This window comes from Sorex araneus, chromosome 6, assembly GCF_027595985.1.
Source record: "Sorex araneus isolate mSorAra2 chromosome 6, mSorAra2.pri, whole genome shotgun sequence".
Lineage (NCBI taxonomy): Eukaryota > Metazoa > Chordata > Mammalia > Eulipotyphla > Soricidae > Sorex > Sorex araneus.
The window spans coordinates 106,061,139-106,082,006 of record NC_073307.1 but is presented as its reverse complement, the minus strand read 5'-3'; the positions used below and the strand labels follow the sequence as shown (position 1 = coordinate 106,082,006).

General features: G+C 37.0%; 2 protein-coding genes across 2 annotated transcripts; both read right to left on the bottom strand.

The window, feature by feature from the left end:
- Positions 1–1,010: 1,010 nt before the first annotated feature.
- Positions 1,011–1,952, bottom strand: LOC101556405 (olfactory receptor 52E5). Its single transcript, XM_004621186.2, has one exon. The coding sequence runs from the start codon at positions 1,950–1,952 to the stop codon at positions 1,011–1,013; it is 942 nt and encodes a 313-aa protein (XP_004621243.2).
- Positions 1,953–14,367: 12,415 nt separating this feature from the next.
- LOC101556674 (olfactory receptor 52E4) lies at positions 14,368–15,312 on the bottom strand. The gene has a single exon (XM_004621187.2). It carries the CDS (start codon positions 15,304–15,306, stop codon positions 14,368–14,370), a length of 939 nt encoding a protein of 312 aa, XP_004621244.2. The 5' UTR covers positions 15,307–15,312.
- Positions 15,313–20,868: the final 5,556 nt, after the last annotated feature.

The following is a 20,868-nucleotide window of genomic DNA, read 5'->3' as shown; positions in this document are numbered from 1 at the left end:
AGTAGAGACTCAGTGACATAATTCTTCTAAGTAACTACATTCTAAAAGTACACTTTATTTATTCTGAAACTTTTAATGTTTGACCAGTTGCAAGCATTTCCACAAAAATTGGTTTTTATACTTCACAGTGACTAATTACTGGTCTTTTAAAGCATTTTACTGGCAGGAATACAGAAACTCAAATGGTGCTAAGTGAATTCTCAGGTAAATATTCTAGTCCTTGCAACTGTCTGAATTTGTATAGATTTTAAAATTTCTCTTGCCATTGTATTCTGTCATTGAGTTTCATAAAGTATCATATCATGCTTAATTTATTATTACTATACTTATTAATTTGGGGGTTTTGATACAAATCTGGCAGTGCTTAGAGCTTACGACTACCTGTGCATTCAGGCATCACTCCTGGAGACTCAAGGAACCATATGAGGTACTGGGGATCATACCCAGGTTAGTTGCATGCAAATCAAGTGCCTTACACACTGTACTATCTCTCCAAGCATAAAAACACATTATGTTTATAGACATGGAGTTTAACTTCTGACATGTGCAAGAATAGAATGTCTACTAGAAGGAAGTTATTTGAGGGGTAGGACAATCTTTTGCAAACATTTTTGTTCTTTAAGAAATTTTTTATTGTCTGTGAGGTTTGAATGTATTTTTTGCTATTGTTTTGAAAAAAATAGGAAGTTTGAAAAACAATCTTTGTGCTATACTTTCCAATGGGATGCAAAGTTATGAGGAAGCACCATTGTAGCGCTGTTATCCCATTGTTCATTGATTTGCTCAAGCAGGCACCAGTAACATCTCCATTGTGAGACTTGTTACCGTTTTAGGCATACGGAGTATGCCACGGGTAGCTTGTTAGGCTCTCTGAGGAAATGGGGATAAGATACAGTAATATTTTATAATGCTGGAATAAGGATAGTGTTTAAAATTATTTTCAGTGTTTACTTTTATTTTAATTTCATTAGACCACTGAAGTATAATAGATGACCTCATGGGGAAAAGTGTTAGTAAGTTTTAGGGTTAAGCAACCTTACAACCTGATCTCTTATCTGTTTTGTCCTTACCCCATAAATTACAGGATTAAGGGCAGGTGGAACTACCACATACAAATTAGCCAGAAGAATGTGTATGTAATGAGGGATATTGTGACCAAACCGGTGTGTCATGAAGGAGAAGAGTGCTGGTAGGTAAAAAGCTAACATGACACAGACATGGGAGCCACATGTGCTAAGTGCCTTGAACCGGGCATCCCAGGATGGGAGACGGAAGACTGCTCGAAGGATTTGGACATAGGAAAACCCAATCACGGAGAGGTCAATGTACCCCACTGAGAATGCAATCAAACCATAGATGACATTGATCCTGATACTTGCACAAGCCAACTTTGCCAAACCCATGTGTTCACAGTAGGTGTGGGGAATTAGGCGGACACCACAGAAGGGCAATCTCAAGATGAGAAATATGAATGGAGTCACAAACACCAAGGTCCTAACTATGATAAGTATGCCCAAGATGGCTACCACCTTATTTGTGAGGATCATGCTGTATCTCAGGGGGTTACAGATAGCAACATACCGATCTATGGCCATGACAGTCAGCACCACAGACTCCAGACCAGTGCATATATGAATGATGTACATCTGTGTGATACAAGCACCAAACACAATCTCCCTGAGATTGAACCAGAAAATCCCCAGCATCTTGGGGATGGTGGCTATAGACAGGCCAAGGTCTGTAAAGGCCAGCATGGCGAGGAAGTAGAACATGGGCTGGTGTAGGCTGCGTTCAGTCTTGATCACAAGTAGGATAGTGATGTTCCCCAAGATGGCTATTAGATACACTGCAAAAAAGGGAAAGCCGATCCAGATATGTGCTTCTTCCAGTCCTGGAATCCCCATCAGAAGGAAGGAAGAAGGGTGGAACTGTGTGCTGTTGTGATGAAGCATTGTGATACGAAGTAGTTATAGGCACATTTCTTGCTTCCTGAGAGTCACCCTAACATCATCCATAGTATGTTGTCTATTTTCTAGAGAAACAGAAAATCCATTCTTTAATTCCTTAAGGCAGCAGAGAAGATCTAAAGAGGGAAAGTGAGACACAGACAATCTTAGCTCAAAGTACATACAAAATACACATAAAATTTTCTTATATAACAATCCGACCTTTCTCATGCCTTTGTTCCCTTTTGGTTTACACAGAAAAACTTGCATTTGACATTAAATTAACAAATATCCATTGCAAATTTCATCTATTAGTGAATGTAAAATATAATGAATTTGGTGTATGAAATATTATGGTACTGGAATTAAATACCACCATATCACTGTATCACTGTCATCCCGTTGATCATGGATTTGCTCGAGTGGGCACCAGTAACATCTCCATTCGTCCTAGCCCTGAGATTTTAGTAGCCTCTCTTTACTTGTTCTTTCCAGTGGTGCCCCACTGGAAAGCTCTTTCAGGGTAAGGGAAATGAGACTCATCATTGTTACTCTATTTGGCATATCGAATATGCCACAAATAACTTGCCAGGTTCTGCTGTCATGGCAGGATGCTCTCAGTACCTTGCCAGGTTCTCCGAGAGGGAGAACTGGATTAAATACTATGATACAATAATGACACCTTTCTATAGTTCACAGGTGATGACTCCTCATTTTTTATATTTCAACAAATGATGTTTTTTCTTTTTTTTTTTTTGCTTTTGGGTCACACCTGATGATGCACAGGGGTTACTCCTGGTATTGCACTCAGGAATTACTCCTGGTGGTGCTCAAAGGGCCATATGGTATGCTCGGAATCGAACCCAGGTCTGCTGCGTGAAAGGCAAACACCCCACCTGCTGTGCTATTGCTCCAGCCCCAACAAACGATGTATTTTTGGAATGTTGAAGAGTTAAGAAAATTCGGGGCTGGAGCGATAGCACAGCGGGTAGGGCGTTTACCTTGCACGGGGCTGACCCGGGTTCGATTCCCAGCATCCCATGTGGTCCCTTGAGCACCGCCAGGGATAATTCCTGAGTGCAGAGCCAGGAACAACCCCTGTGCAGAGCCGGGTGTGACCCAAAAAGCAAAAAAAAAAAAAAAAAAGAGTTAAGAAAATTTGATCTGGAAGGAAATCCAATAAAATTGCAGGATTGATAAGTAGCATTTGAATTCTTTTCTAGCATAAAAATGAAATCAATAACTTTAGACACTTTGATAAATTGTTACATACCCTGCAAAATGATTGTACTCCTATAACTAGAAGATATTTTTCTTATTCTCAACTACCCAATATTATGTTCTCTTTCTTGAAAGATTGATACTGAATGAATTTAGATATTTCTCAGAGTACTTTGCAGTTTTTGATATGATCTTTGTATTCCTTCATGTAATGTGGAGAGTAGAAGTTAAATCCTTTAAAAATACTAGAGGAATGGCAAAATCAGATACTCACTACAATTTAGGAATGCTAGAGTTTTCACTGCAGCTGTAGCTAGTTTCTCTGAAATACTGATAGTTGATTCTATGTTTAAGTTGGTGCCTGATTTGTTCACAGTAACAGTGGAATCTGTCTGATGTGTCTTGCAGTTGAATTTGTATTGTAACTGATCCTGCTACAATGGTGTTATCTATGAACACATAGAACATGTGGGATTCTTATCTGTCTACACATAAGACTAGTTTAACATTAGAAAATTTGCTATTATAAGGTGGCTGGTTCTGAGACATAGGTGGAATTTCTGCTGTGATTAAACTTATGATATCTAGTCAGTATTACATCTAGTGTTGTGCTACATGCTATTTTGTCTTGATTCTTTGTTAAATGCAATGAGTTCTAATATGGTGTTCTAAGTTTTAAGAAAAAACTATCTGTGATATGGCTTTAACAGAAGTCCCAGGATTTTTAAAAAATATATTGTGATGTAACATTGAATTCACATGTATTAAAAGGTGTTTAATGTTTAATTAAAATGTCCTATGAACTTTACTTTATACAGGTGTATGATCCTATTTGAGGAAGAAAACTATTCTTAAGGTTTCCTGATCATAGTCAATATCATTACTTTTCATTAATATGACACTTTATTAAAATCACCTTTCTAATTTTTCAATTGAAATAACATTTCATTGCATATCACATAACATTCAGGCACAATTCACATTTTTAATAGCTTCAATTTCTTCTTCCAGCATCTAATCTTCCAGCATCTAATCTAATCCAGCATAAGAAAATTATTTTTACTTGTCTTTCTTATAAAAAGAATAACAGGGCATGTTGTTTTAGAAAAAGAATAGCAAATCTATTTTTATTCTTCTTTACAATCACTGAGTTAATAGTACTATAATATTTTAACTTTTTCTATAATTCATCCATCTTCACCAATGTCCCACAAACATTTCCTTCCGGAAAAACATATGACTAGTAAATATAATGTTATTAATAATGTGATTATTAATAATGTTTTGGGGAATCAGTGACATACACCCTCAGAGAAGGGAATCAGGTGTTTTGTGCAGTACAAGGTAGGGAAGGATCAGATTTTATAAATTGTTTGAAAATTCCTCTACTTTTTCTTCTTAGAATCATGTGGGTCGGGAGATGAAAATACTAAGCTTATTTATTAAGGCCCTAAAATATTACAACTTAGTTTATGTTCTTTATTTATCCTCAATGACTTATATCTTTCACTTATATTCAGGAACAATCCTCACTACTATTTCAATTGCTCCTACTCATTATCTTACAGAAGTTGCAAGTGATTAATATTTTTTATTAGACTGACGAACATTTATAGAGTCTGCTACTACTACTATCTTTTCAGCATAATAATACTTCTATGAATTCCTTGCTGCACCCAAAAAGCAGGCATGCAGCAGAAATTAAGTCTAAGTCCCTGTTTTATGCAGTTTATATTCTAGTAATGTTATATCTGATTTTCTCTGCTTCATATAAGGTTATCTATTGACATAGTAATAAATTTTGGTTGATAAATTTCTTTATTATGACCTATTCAAGTTCTTAAATTACTGTGACCATTATTGATGAGGTCATTCCTACTTTTGTGTGCTTCATAGATTTTTATGTATAACAAGCATGTGTGTTCAGGCGGGGGGGGGCAAAGGGTGGGGGGGTAGGGGCGTGGGGGGTTAGGGGTGTGGGGGTTCGGGGTGGAGCTATACTGGGATTCTTGGTGGTGGAATATATGCACTGGTGAAGGGATGGGTATTCGAGCATTGTATAACTGAGATTTAAACCTGAAAACTTTGTAACTTTCCACATGGTGACTCAATAAAAAAATTTAAAAAAAATACAAAGAAAGCCCCAATATTGGGAAATAAATATTCAACCAATACCCATCAAAAATAGAAAAACAAGCATGTGTGTGTGTGTGTGTGTGTGTGTGTGTGTGTGTGTTTCTAGAACTCTTTGAGGCTCTTTTATCTTGTCCCTTTTTAAACCTCTTCTCCATTTCAGACATTCAATTTCTTGGGTAATCTGTGTGAGCATTTCCAAGGAATTAGTCTTTATCCTTCAGAGGAAAATTGAATCTCTTGACTGAGGTTCCTAGATTTCTCTCTAATAGGTGTGCTGTAGCCTAACCTAATTGGATGATTGAGAGGTTTGCTATTTAATTGATAATATAGAAGGATGTTAGGGAGGGAATATTTTATTTATGTCAGTTAATGAGAGTTATCATTAGCATATTCTCTTATGCTTAGATATAACACATCTGCCCATGTTTCTGTTTGTTATACCTTCCTAAGTTAAGTGAGATCACTTTATTCATCACTGTGAACTTTGGGCTGTGTGCTTGTGTGTTGGTGACTGGCAAGTACTTAAGAATCTAAGTTTTACTCAACAATACTTATATCAATCCCATGTTACATACCTTAGCGTCATTTCTACAGACAGAGGATACCATACCATCAATCATTTTAGTGAACCCTTTTCCAGTATAATTAAGCTGACTCACCTACCTCTGCACCGCATCAGAGAAATTATTTGAAAAGAACTGGATGATGTGGACTGCAATCTGCATGTAACAAGGTCTCGATAGTCAGGGCTACAGAGTTATACAAGAGTTCTGGCCCTTTGGGAAAAGTCACTCACAGTGGGCTGAATTTTTAGACATCAAGTATAGGGAAAAATACTTCCATATCCCTGAGGATAAAACCCTGTATTTTCTGGTCAGAGACACCTACCTATGATTATAGGTAATTTTCAGTTTGTGTCTTTCTCAATGTTCTTGGAACAGGTCCTAAGATTGTAGTAGGCCAGAAGCATTTTTATATTCACCAACTTTTCAAATATAACTCTGATAGAAGATGAACAACTACTGTTTCAAGATGGGTTTTGAAAGAAGGGAGAGAATCCAAGGGAAATTTTTTAAATGCCTTAGGGAAATTTTTAGCATTTTTCTCAAGGCCAGGTCAGAAATACTTCATACATTTAGTATGTGGCTAAACGAGAACTCTAATGCAAGTTTCTAAACTCTGAGCTATATATATTTTAAGAATAACATTTAGATGATATCTCTGAAAGCATGGTATTTCTAATAATACATACATTTACACGAAGATACATATTCTTAGATATAAACTGTAAAGAAAAAAGTTGCAAAGCTGTTTATGATTGGGCTTCAGTCATACAATGATCCGACACCCCTCCCTCCACCAGTGTCCATTTCCCACCACCAGTGACCTCAGTTTCCCTCCTGCCACACCCTCTCCCAGCCTGCCTCTATGGCTCTATGGCCAGCACTTTCCTTCTCTCCCTCTCTCTCTCTTCCTCTCCCTCCCTTCTTTTCCCACTCTCTTTATACCCCTCTCTCTCTCTTCTTTTCTCTTTCCTTCAGTTGACCCACTTTTTTTAAATGAAGAAAAATATTCAATTATTTTTAATTCACTATATTAAGGTTTCATTTGCAATCTCTTGTCACCCAAGAAATGTATCATGCGTGTGTGCTGCCAGAAGCACCTCATGTTCACTTTGCAGTTTACTTGAGTTAATTTTGCGCTGTTGTTTTCTTTGACTGTTGCAAAAATTTTAATGTACTCGCACATTCACTCCACATAAAATCAAGAGTATAAGAGACTCGGCACTAGATTGTTCACGGAATCTGTTCAAGAAATGTATCATATTTACCACTAGGTGTCAGTAACGCTCATATGACAGACAGGCAGCATTTAAAATATTCAATTTACATGTAATGAACTCCTGAAATGAGTGAGATTACACACGAACTCACTCTTAATAGATGTAAGCTAAATCAATAAAGTTTTTCTGTCTGGCTGCAGGTCCTGTTCAACAGTAGAGCACTTGTGTTTCCTATGCGAGGAGTCTGATTTGTTTTTCAGCACTGCTAAAAAAGTTTTCTTGTCATTTGAGCCATATATAATTTATATTTCTATTTATTTCTGTATCCTTACATGAATCTCTTTATCTTTCTCTCTGTAATTATCCTATCAACTTCATTTCTGAAACAAAACCAAAAAATATTATATACACTATTAGTCTGGCTGGAGTTATTAATAGCACAGCCGTAAGGCATTTGCCTTTCATGCATCGACTGGTGTTCGATTCCTCCACTCCTCTCAGAGAGCCCAGCAAGCTACTGAGGGTATCATGCCCGCAAGGCAGAGCCTGCCAAGCTACCCGTGGCGTATTCTATATGCCAAAAACAGTAAGAAGTCTCACAATTAGAGACATTACTGGTGCCCGCTCAAACAAATCGATGAGCAACAGGATGACAGTGACAGTAACAGTATTAGGCTAAATATTATTTAAATGATTAGAATAAGTAGCTGCCTGAATTGTTTTGCAGGATATTTTACACATTTTTTTTTTGCTTCTATAATTCCCCATTATAATTATTTCCTCATCAGGGAGCCTTTCTTTATTTTATTTTATTTTTTAAAAATTGAGCCATACAGAGTCTGGGTCTTTTTGTCAGCATGAAGAAATTACAGAAGTCAGACCTTCACCTTTGTACCTCTTTAAAGATTTAAAGAGATGAAATTTCTAGGGGCAAATGTTACAGACTTACTTAGGGGGGACCCTGGTACAGAGCATTGAGAGTAGAAGGAAAAAGAGAAAGAAAGAAGGAAAGTGCATGCCCTAGAGATAGGCGCAGCATTGGGGTGGGATGGGGGGAACTGGGTACAATGGTGGTGGGGAATGTACGCTGGTGGAGGGACAGGTGTTGGTATATTGCATGACTGAAACCTGATCAAGAACAGCTTTGTAACTGTGTATCTCAGGGTGATTCAATTATAAAGAATTTTAAAAAGAAGTTGCTTAGCCCTGAAGTAGCCCAAAGGCATGAAAGTCACATTCCTTTGAGATGCAAATCCTGAGCTCTTTATAGATGCAGAAATGGAGGGCCCCACCCAGGTGCAGAAATCCAGGTATTTTCCAGAGAAGCAGCACTGTAGCACCTTCCTCCCATTGTTCATCAATTTGTTGGAGCAGTCACCAGTAATGTCTCCTTTGTGAGACTTGTTAGTGTTTTTGGCATATTGAATACGCCATGGGTACAAGGCTCTGCCATGCTGTCAGGATACTCTTGGTAGCTTGCCGGGCTCTCCCAGAGGGACAGAGGAATCACATCTGGGTCAGCCGTGTGCAAGTCAAATGCACTACCTGCTGTGCTATCCCTCCAGTAAGAGAAGGAGAGTACATGCAAAGAAAAGGAAATACTGCAAGAGACTCTGGGACCCTCTACTCCTAAAGACTATGATCCGAGAGGTCTTCTAACCCATTTTGACACCCAGAGAGACTTCTTACAGTAATGCATCTAGACTGTGAGCTGTGCTACAACTCCATGCCTCCCGGGGAGGGATTTTTCCTCTCCACCTTGTTTTTCTGCTCAGAAAATGGCGGCGGCGGTAACACCCACGTGGTGAGAGCCACTTTCTAAGACTCCCAACCCAGAGGTATGGATTTTGCAGTGTTGTGGCTCATAGACATCATGGGAAGGGAGCGTTACTGGCACGCCCTCGGCCCAGATAAGATCCGGAGCTGCAGCGCGCAAAATGGACCCTCTGCTCCTAAAGACTATGATCCGAGAGGTCTTGTAACCCATTTTGGCACCAAGAGCGGCTACTTACAGAAATGCATCTAGACTGTGAACTGAGCTAAAATGTCAGAAATCCAAAACCATGCGGCCGCTATTGAAGCCGCGCAAGCTCATAGAGTCTTCATTCTCAGCAATGAAAAGAAATTATTAAATGATGTCTTTTCAGCAGGCCTGATTGTTGGGGGAAAATTCCAAACAATAATAGTGAGTTCTCTATTGAAATATTAAATGTATTCAAAGTATAGAGAGAATAAAGTGAAGATCATTAGCTACTTAGGTGGGGGATGGGTGGGAGGAGGGTAGTTTGGCGTTCTTGGTGGTAGAACATGTCACTGGTGAAGGGATGGGGGTTCAATCATTATATGACTGAGACTTAAACCTGAAAGCTTTGTATTTTTTTCACGGTGATTCAATAAAATAAAAACTTAAAAAAAAAAGAGACTCTGAGGTCATTATAAGAATATGAAAGGACCATGAAGAGTCTAAAGCAATGCTCAGATTAACTTTTAAGTATGCACAGAACTTTAGGTCAAGGAAATTAGAAGGAATTATATATATAAAGCCCTCCTAGGCTTTTTCTACTCCGAAGAAGCCTGTGTTTGTTTTTGAATACACAAGTACCCTTTTCTATCCTCTTACATCCCCCTAAATAGCTTTTAAAATACTATTTTGCTTCACTTTTAAAAAAAGTCAAAATTGATTTACAGTGTATCTTTAAGGGACCAACATGAATTAATATTTGCATATTTTATAAAAATATTGTAAGTTGACATCAATCCCCAATCATAAGTATAAAAGGATTTTTTTTGTATGATGAAGACTTTAAAAATGTATTCTCTAAGCAATATTCAAATATTTTTATTTTTTTTCTTTTTGGGTCACACCCAGCAATGCACAGGTGTTACTCCTGGCTCTGCACTCAGAAATTACTCCTGGCAGTGCTCAGGGGACCATATGGGGTGCTGGGAATCGAACCCAGGTCTGCCATGAGCAAGACAAATGCCCTACCCACTGTGCTATCGCTCCAGCCCCTAATTTTTAAATATATGAAACAGTATTTGAAGGCATGGTTTGGGCCATACCTGGCAGTGCTCAAGGGCTTACTCCTGACTATCCACAGGGATCACTCCAAGTAGTATGGTGCAGGGAACAACTTCCAGCATGCAAAAGCAAGTGTAACTAGCTCTATGAGCTGTTTCCTGGGGCCCAATATTTATTTTATTTATTTTTAAATTCTGCATATAAATATAATTACAGAACTAAGTCTTTCCTCATGCCCAATTTCACTTAGCACAATAACCACAGGTTCAGCAATGATGTTGCAAATGTCAGCTATACATTCTCATGTTCATGAGAAATCAGGTGTCCGAATAATTTCTCACATTGATCAGAACAAGTGGGATTCAAGTGAGGTATGGTGATTGCCTCATGGGACTGGTGAGATACAATTTCTTTGCCATGCTGGTGCTCAGAGAAGACTTTTGTCAGTCCATACTTCCCTATGCTGCACTCTCCAGGTAACAGAGGTGGATAAAGAGAGAACGGTGGTAGGCTCAAGGCTGCTACATCCCAACTTCATGTAAGTCACCCGCAATGCTGGAAACCAAGAAAACTGAGGAGACAGGGATTGTGTGAATGCTTTAGAGGCCCAGGACAGATTCTAGACCAACAAGTCCTCGAAAGGGAATGCAGGTTATAGAGTTCTTGCTACAGACTTCAGAAAAGGAATGTATACATCCGACAGAGCGACACAGGAGCAAGACCAAGTTGACATACACAGGAGGTGTGTAGAAAGCACAAGACCAATACTACGACATTGTAATCTGAGCCTAGCAGGGGGAACAGGATGAATGATGTTATATAATGGCACAGAGACTAACCTAGACATTGGAAGAGACCTAGAGTCCCTTATTTAAAGTGTACAATGAACTAGCTTCATAAATACCTAGAGTTTTATATGTGAATCTTTCATAAGAGGAATACTCAAGGACTCTCTCAGGAATGAAGTCATCTATGTGGTAACATTCAGATGGATTCTTTTTTAAAAAATTTTATTGAATCACTGTGAGATAGTTGCAAGCTTTCATGTTTGGGTTACAATCACACAATGATCAAACACTCATCCTTCCACCAGTGCACATTCCCCATCACCGATATCCCGGGTATACCTCCCCTTTCCCACCCTTCCCCTGCCTCCATGGCAGACAATATTCCCCATACTCTCCCTCTACTTTAGGGCATTATGGCTTGCAGCACAGACACTGAGAGGTCATCATGTTTGATCCATTATCAGATGGATTCTTTTTCTGTAACACATGTCACTTGGGATATAGTTTATTTTGAGCTAAAATTAATCAAGACACTGAGCTTCAAGAGAAACTGACACAACTGCCTAATTACTTAGAATAATGAATATAGGAGAAGGCGTACCAAGATTTTGATGGTAACTTCAGAGATAATTCTGCTATTAGAGAAATATACATATAAGTGCATATCTAAATACATAAGTATATATGGGGAACATGTGCAGTACCAGGCATTTAACTGTGGTTGGTTGCCTGCAGACCTGGGACCTTATCATCGTTACTAGTTCTCAGGCCCTTTAGATCAAATGTTGTTTAGAGGGAGATATTTAAGGATGATAGAGTGTAACATGCTTCCATAAAAATGGCTTAGAAAAAATTTTCTGGTTAAGAAAATAATACACAGCAGAGCCTGGCAAGCTATGTGGGGCGTATTTGATGTGCCAAAAACAGTAACAACAACAAATCTCACAATGGAGACATTACTGGTGCCCACTCGAACAAATTGATGAGCAACAGGATGACAGTGACAGTGACAGAAATAAGTAAGTAAGTAAATAAATAAATATGTAAAATGAGTAATAGAGGGCCAGGAATGTGGTGCAGTGATAGAATCCACTCCAGAAAAGTGGAAGGATTTACAGGTGCCTGTAATTTTATTATATTTATTTGGGAGAGCTCAGAGGCTACTTCTAACTTGGTGCTCAGGGTCATTCCTTATGGTGCTCAAACATGTGGTACCAGAGATTGAAGTCAGGAATTCAGTATGCAAGCATGCAGTTAGCCATTTTCCTGGCCCTGAAGTTTTATTTGGACTAGACTTTTGTTTAGATCAGAATAATATCAAAGCTTTGTCTAAACACTATCAGTTATACATTAATAAATTTCTTAACTAGATCAATATGGGAGAATCTTTGGGAATAACTATTTGGACAAAGCCTCATGGAAGCTTACTTCTTTAAGTGAGACTGAGTAGTGTTTGCTTTCATGGTGCTGACAGAGCATTATGAATAGTTAAATATATAAGTCAAACCTGATAACCAATTACCTGGACTAATTTAAAAATTCTGAAAAGTTTACTGTAATACATAAAAGGCTTCCAAAGAGAAAGAGTACCTACCTGAACAGGTAAGGGAAATTATGAAAAATACTATTTTATTGTCATATTTAATCTAAAAGAATATAATTAACTCTGAATCACCATAGTTTACTGTTGTCATTGTTTCTTCAATTGGGCTTTTTTTTTTCTTTTCATATTATATGTGAAGAGTCTCTTGACCCCTCGCTTGGCTATCTTCACTGGGGCCCCTCGGAGGGGGTGAGTTGAGTTTCCCTCCCCACCCCGAGCAGAGCCCAGGCAGCTGAAGACCTCTGAAATCCAGCCACAGCCATGCTCAAGGCCCCTCTCCATATGTTCAAACGAGCCTCACGCATGAAGGAACCAGCAGAGAAACCCAGGTGTGCAGGACCCAGGACAAAAATCTCAAGCCTGCTCGGATCAGGACTGGGCCTCTTCCAGCCAGATCCCCCATTTTCCAGTAACTAGGTGGTCAAACCCAGAAACACACACAGAAACTGCCCCTGGCGCCCCGAGTAATCCCATCAATGGCCAAGATCCAGAGACTGTAAAACCAAGCTCCTGGAAGCGCACAGCTGCTTTGTGACCATGTGACATCATGACATCTCATAGTTCACCCTCTTGGAGAACCTGGCAATCTACCGAGAGTTTTCTGCCTGCATGGGAGAGCCTGGCAAACTCTTTGTGGCATATTCATATGCCAAAACCAGTAACAATGATGGGTCTCATTCCCCTGACCCTGAAAGAGCCTTCAATGCGGCACCATTGGGAAGAATGAGTAAAGAGAGGCTTCTAAAATCTCAGGGCTAGGACGAATGGAGATATTACTGAGACCGCTCGAGAAAATTGACGATCAACAGGATGATGATGATGATGATGATATTATATGTACATATATACTGTAAAGCCCTTGTAGAACTGCATTTGTTATTCTTATCGTCCAGTAAATCCATGTCACAACAGCTGGGTTTGTATTCAAAAACCTTCTCTTAGTGATTGTCCTCTTGTCACATAAAAATGATACATATTAATTTCATTTTATATGCACCTGCTCTTCTTTGGGCTATATTTTTTTAATTTATAAAATAATATTTTTCTATCTTTAAAATGACATATACTCATAAAATTTTATTAAAGGAAAGATGGAGAGAGAGTGGGGGTTGGGGAAATTCAGACAAAAATGAGTCGATGGTTTAAAGAGAACATTTGAGGATTACTATAAATAATAAAGGATATGATCTACTTCATGCATTGCCATTAATTCATGGCTTGGCTTAAACTTTATAAATTTAGATTATTTTTAGATCAGTGTCCTGTAAGTTCCGGAATTCTCTTGAAGAAAACAGATATGGAGATTTCTCACACTTTTCCATGACCCATTCTGTTCCCCAAACACTTCTTCCTTTCTTTTCCATTAGTCCTTTCTTTTGGTCCCATTCTACGAAAGTGGGTGCACAGCATGGGTGGAAGTGAACATTTGAACAAGACATGCCCCAAAACTGATCTTTCGAAGGTTGAACCAGAAGATCCCCAGCATTTTGGGGATGGAAGAGGTGGACAGACCCAGATCAATCATAGACAACATTGCTAGGAAATAGAACCTGGGCTGATGGAGACTATGTTCTGTTTTGATCACATAGATAATGAGGATGTTCCCCATAAAGGCAACCAGGTACACAATACAGAATGAGAAAGCAATCCAGATGTGAACATTTTCCAGTCCTGGTATTCCTAGCAGAAGAAAGAAAGGAGGGTGGAACTCAGTGTCGTTGACAGGTTTGTTTTATCTGTGAATTCTATACCACTTACAGGTTAAAGTGAAGGACCAGGTTATTGTAATTTGCCAGAAAATCTTAATAGAACCAAAACCATTATAATCTGCATAACATGTGATTCTATCTCTCAGTTATGACACAGGACTACTCATTTTGTACAAATATCCTCACAACTCGCTCTCGGATCTGCTTGGTCCTGACTCCATAGATGACGGGATTTAAAGCAGGTGGGACAACCACATAAAGATTTGCCAAGAGAATGTGGATGTAGCGAGGGATGTTTTTACCGAAGCGGTGTGTCATGAAAGAAAAAAATGCTGGTGTGTAGAAACACAACATGACACAGACATGAGAACCACAGGTGTTGAGAGCTTTCAGTCGAGCCTCTCGTGATGGAAGACGGAAAACAGCTTGAAGGATAAGTACATAGGAAGCAGCAATTAGAATCACATCCACAACGATGTTAGAAATCACCATGAGCCCATAGATTATGTTGATCTTAATGGAAGCACAGGCCAACCGGGCAATACCCATATGCTCACAGTATGTGTGAGGAATGATGTGATTCCCACAGAATGGCAGCCTCAAAACGAGAAATACAAATGGAGTCACAAGAATTAAATTTCTTCCAACAACAATAGATGCTAGGATTCCGATGGTTTTATTGGTGAGGATCATGGTGTATTGGAGAGGTTTGCATATAGCAACAAAGCGATCATAAGCCATGGCCACCAGCAGCACTGTTTCCATGCCTGTAAACACATGGATAAAGAACATCTGAACAAGACACCCCCCAAAACTGATCTCTCGGAGGTTGAACCAGAAGATCCCCAGCATTTTGGGGATGGTAGAGGTGGACAGACCCAGATCAATCATAGACAACATTGCTAGGAAGTAGAACATGGGCTGATGGAGACTATGTTCTGTTTTGATCACATAGATAATGAGGATGTTCCCCATAAGAGCAACCAGGTACACAATACAGAATGGGAAAGCAATCCAGATGTGAACATTTTCCAGTCCTGGTATTCCTAGCAGAAGAAAGAAAGGAGGGTGGAACTCAGTGTCATTGATAGAAGACATTCTTCTCACAAGTGTCACTGAATTTCTGTTAAAGAGAAGGATCTCACCTGTTAAATTCCTTTCTCCTCAAGGTCCTGTAAAGATTAAAAAAAAATTATTTATCATTTTGAAATAATTTTGTATCTGAGTCAAACTCTATTGTATCCAAGATGCTTGCCAAATACTTTTAAAAGAACAAAAGCAAAAGCGAATATATTAAGATAACTTTATCTTTTTTTGTTTGTTGCTATAGTTTTTTTTTTTTTGTCACTAGGCACTGGAATACCCTATGAGAAGACTGAAAATATACATTCTGCTTTCTCACTCAACTACAAACTTTGTTGTTTTTCAAATGTTGCTTTCTTTATTTAAGGCTGTTGGTTTGAGAGACATAAAAACCTTATTTTTTCCAAATTATATTTTTGTTGTTAGCTTGTACTGGGAAAGATTGAAGTGTAGAGTTAGTGTGTTGTTCTGTTTGTTTTGCTTTGTGATGCCATACAATCTAAGCCAGGGTTTCATGCGTTTAAGGTTTATTCTTTAAGATTAAGCTGTATCTTCAGCTTCTCCAATTTTATTAATTCATAGAAAAATCAATAAAACTGTAAGTTAAGTTGCTAACATAAAAAAAAGATTTAAAAAAATCTCAAATTATTATGCCATGTAAAACATAAACCTATACATATAAAAAGTTCTCTTTTTCAGAAAAAGTGATTGAGCAATGCTTTCAGCACAAGCTATAATTCTGTGAGGTCTGTCTTAAGCAATATTATCCATGGTCTTTAAAAAAAGATTGAGATCCTTAAAGAGACTATTTTTCACAAAGCAGTGTATAATTACAGTTTTGGCATTTACTTTTATTTTTTAAAGTTTATTCCTAGTTTTTGGGTTTTTTTTTGTTTGTTTGTTTTAACTTACTTTATCCAGTTTTCTAACAGGTAATAGTGTTAAAAAGAATAGTATGTCAAACAAGAACTGGTGAATAATATTTATTTATATTTTGATACAATGTAATCATAGGAATTTGTCTCATAGATCTGATACAATCATAACACATAAGGAAATATAATCAGTGGGTTATATCTTAGAATTTCTAAATAGAACTTTAGAATAGATTCAAAACTCTTTAAAACTTAAAATTTTCCAAATTTTATTTTACTATGAGACTATCACTATTTTTATTTTTATGTTTTCTAATTATTTTTAATAACCTTTGTTTTCAACTTTTTAAAATCAAAACCTCAATTTATTCTGTGAACCTTTGATATTCCTCTAATTTTGCACTCAGCTAATCATGTTTATCTTTCTTATGACCTATAATATGAATAATTAATGTAAAATTTACACCCATGTTGAAAATTTTATCTATCCTCATATATGAATAGATAAAATATCTGAAAAACTTGGAGTGACAACAGAATCAAAGGTGTTTGCAAATATTGTTTGCTTCCTAAAACAATAAAGAAATAATTTCATTTTAACTTTTTAATGTCTTAAGATACTATAGAATTTTGTAACGACTAACATAACCTAATTTTATTAGTATAGTTGTATATTATTTAGCAACACAAGTACTGCTAGTAGAGGCAATGAGCTAGTGGGTATTTATTTTAATGTCCACAAATTGATAGTCATGGGGGTTTATCTCCAATTTTCCATAATTTATCTGCTGAATAAAATAAATATTTGTATAATCAATGATGTGCAAGTGTGTGGTTAGGGGAGGGAAAAAGGTGAAGGGGAAAAGGGCAGGGTATTTTATTATAAATATGGTTGCATTTAACTTTGTTAAGTATGAGTTGCACAGAAAAAACTCCTCAAAAAATGAATTAATAATTCTGTTTTTATGAGAAAGCAAGCACTCTACCCACTCTACTATCTCTCTAGCCCCAACAAGCAGCTATTATCCTACAGCAACTGGAGATAAAATTGGCTGTTAGTAGTTGTAAGAGGATAAGATTACCAGTGTTGAGGAGATTGCCAAGCAAGCAAATCAGAAGGCAATTGTTTGTGTAACTTTTTTTCTGAAGAGTCTGAGGAAATATTAGAATGACATGTTCTGGATTTCTTCAGTGCAGCTGTTTTTCAACATGATACTTTTCCAGTAGAGAGAAAAATTTCAGACAGTGTCAGAACAGACTCTTCTCTGATACTAGAATTCAAAGCCGTGTGGATTCTGCCTTATCACAATCTTGTCAGAGTGTTGCTTCCTTTCTACTGCACCTATCAAAAACATCATAGTTTACAAAATAAAAATTCCATGTAATTTATGCAGTTATAAGCAAAAATACTTACTCAATACTACATTATTAAAAGTCAGTTTTATTTTCCTTGAGTTAATAGCTGCTGAGGGGGTGGAAACATGCCCTATCATGTAAGGTTGTTTTTATTTTGTGAGCTATGATATATTTTGATAGGTGGAGAGAATATATGTTCATAGACAGGATAAATTAAAAAGTTCAGGTATAATAGAGATCTTTCCACCTTAGTGCTAATCAACACTGAAATTATTGATATTTTAAGCTTATTTATATGTACCTAGATACTTATCCTGCAGAGTCTTCTACTATAAAATTGGAACATTCAAAATATAAGTGATACAATTAATTTTAAAGATAAGTTAATATACATAATTAAACTAGCCAATAGAATATCATCAAAACTTGTAGTTTTGAAGAAACTACTAATGCATCAAAATATTTATTTTTATTTAGGCCAAACTGCTAATAATAAGAATTCACTTATTAATAAAAATAACTGACTTTATAAAAGGTTATCTATAATTAGGCCATTATTGACTATAATGTGATATTAAGAAGATATGGCAGAGTTATGTCACAGAAGATGACAAAGTAAAGGAGTATCTCAGGTCAAATGTTTGTACTTCTCACTGGATTTCTATGAATATATGGATAATTCATGGATAAGCCAGCACTGCTCAGATTGATAGGAAACAATTTTATTGCCATTTGATAGCTTCTCTGGTATTAATGAAATCAAAGCAGTTGCTGAGAGTTTATAATCATCATTCAGGGTTTTTCATGACTTAATTTAATTAATTTAGTGTGGGCGTTTGTTAGAGTTTGCAATGGTATCTTTGAATGTATTTTAATTAAGTGGTAGAAACAAGAAGGGAGGAAGATTCAAAGATTTCTAATAGACTAGGATTACGAGTTATTAAGAATAAGAGGACAGTAAAGACTACATAAATATAATTATTTCTTGATGTTGACTACATACATACATCTATCTTAACTCAAATATATATAAGTTGATTAAAATAACATCCTATATCTATGATGAATCATAACAAGTGTGTTTGCTGGCCTGATTATCAGGCAACAAATTAATTTGACAGCTAGAATAGCCTTTATTACTTGGTGACAGCAAATGTGATCATGATGATATAAACTACATCTGATGCAATCTGTTATAGTTTACTATGTGAACTGTGTGTTTATGTATATGTATATATGTGAGAGATAGAGTAAGAGAGAATTCTGCACATTACTCATTGATATATCACTGTATTTACCTTCAGTTGCCAGTTCTAATTCCATGTGCTCTTTTTCTACCTTTGCATGGAGATTGTTGCTTGGAATCACTTCACAGCAAAGGGTAACATCCTTTTTGCTTGTCTTCATTTAACTTTTCTCTTGTTGCCCAAACTTCTTTTGATCTGTAGTATTTCTTCTCCCAGGCCCTCCTTTGAATAGAATTACATTATGGTCCAGCTTTCTCAAGATGACTATCAGAGCCCCTTCAAGTTTTTGGATTCCAAGTCCTTCTGGAAACTTGGAGAAAAAATTTATAGTGAACGCAGGCGTCTCTAAGTCTAGAGATGTCCCAGAATTCCCAAGGTTAGCCTTCAGAACCCTCTGGGCATAAGATTTGGCACATGGGTCATTAGCCCATCTAAATCTCTTTTCATTCCTACTTTATTTACAGAGAAACATCATCCTTCCAGATATAATTCTTATGTTCAGAGAATTGATGTGGCATGAACTTCTAAGAACAGAAATATTCTGAAGGGAGAGGAAATCTCATGGGATATGATATTACCTCACCTCCCTTAAGAGCCACTAAATCATTATGTTTATACTACCTAGTCTTAGTGGAGTGATTTACGAAATTGTTCTTAGGAACTCTTTGACTTTAATATAAATGCATGAATCCTGATGTATTTGGCCATTTTCTACAATTGCAGTTTAAAAAGATGAGAGAGAATTCTCAAAATAAAAACATTAGATTCTGGCAATAACTTTACTTGTTGGTGGTGTGCAAACCTCTAGCTTCTCTTCAATTCACTAGGGTTATCATTCCAAATATAGATTGTAGACAGATGAAGACTATAGATGGATAATATAAATCTTTTCTTTTGGTGGAAGGTGACGAAAATTCCACATTCTTCTCAGAGAAGCTATTCTATTGAGCCACTACTCAGAGCAAAAGTATTTTGTCCCAAGTCCTTTCCCTGAATAATGATTAAGTTTACCTGAGAAAACTACTATAACATTTCCTGGTCATTATTTTTCTGACTATAGGTAGAAAAAAATAAAGGGAAAATTGAATATATAATATTTCAACAGTTATGTTCAGATAACATCAGGATAGATAACAAAATGTCTAGAGCAGTGTTTCTCCACCTTGTCCCTACTGTGATTCCTTTCCAACCTTGTTTCCTTTCTTTGGAACTCTGTTATAGCAGTGAATTCCTTAGTCCTGTGCCTTGGCTTCCACACTTACGTGGTTTTTACCTGTGGCCCCTTTGAATATCCTTGGTTGTCCACAGGGTGCTATATGGCTCTCAGTTGAGAGGCGTGGGTCAGGAGTATCAAAGAGATCAGAGCCTGGTATATAGTGAGAAGTTTTTCTTTTTTATTTTTTGGGGGCCATAACTATTGATGTCCTGGTCTAATTCCTTGCTGTGTGCTCAGTGGTCAACTCCAGTAGACTTGGGAAACCATATGGGGGTTGGTGATCGACCCTGCTTGCATGCCGGTTGGTTGCATGCAAGGAAAGCGCCTTATCCTCTGTACTATCTGGTCCCAGTGATGAAGGTTTTCTAACTTTTATTGATGATACATTTGCTCTTAATTTTTACTATTGGATAATTCATTATTTCTTTCTAGCTACATAACTGGTTTTGTGATGTTGACTTGATCTCCTGCAACTTTGCTGAATTTTTTTCCAATTTATCACAGATTTTGTGTAGAATGCTTAAAATTTTCTACACATAAGATCATATAATCTGTGGAGAGATTATTTTATTAATTTGAATGCACTTTACTTCTTTTTTATTGCCTAATTTCTCTGACAAGGAATTTCAATACTATGCTGAGTAAATGTAGTAAAAGTAGACACTCTTGCATACTTCAAATCTTAGAGGAAACATTTTCAGTCTTTTGTTTATTTTGTTTCGGTGGCTATATCTAGTGATACCCAAGATTTGCTCTTTGCTTAGTGTTTGGCGTAGTTTCCAACAATGATAGGAGCAATAACCTTCTCAAGATCCAATATAATATCACATATAAATTTGTCACATATGTTCATATTATTATGTAGTTTCCTTTTAGTCTTAGG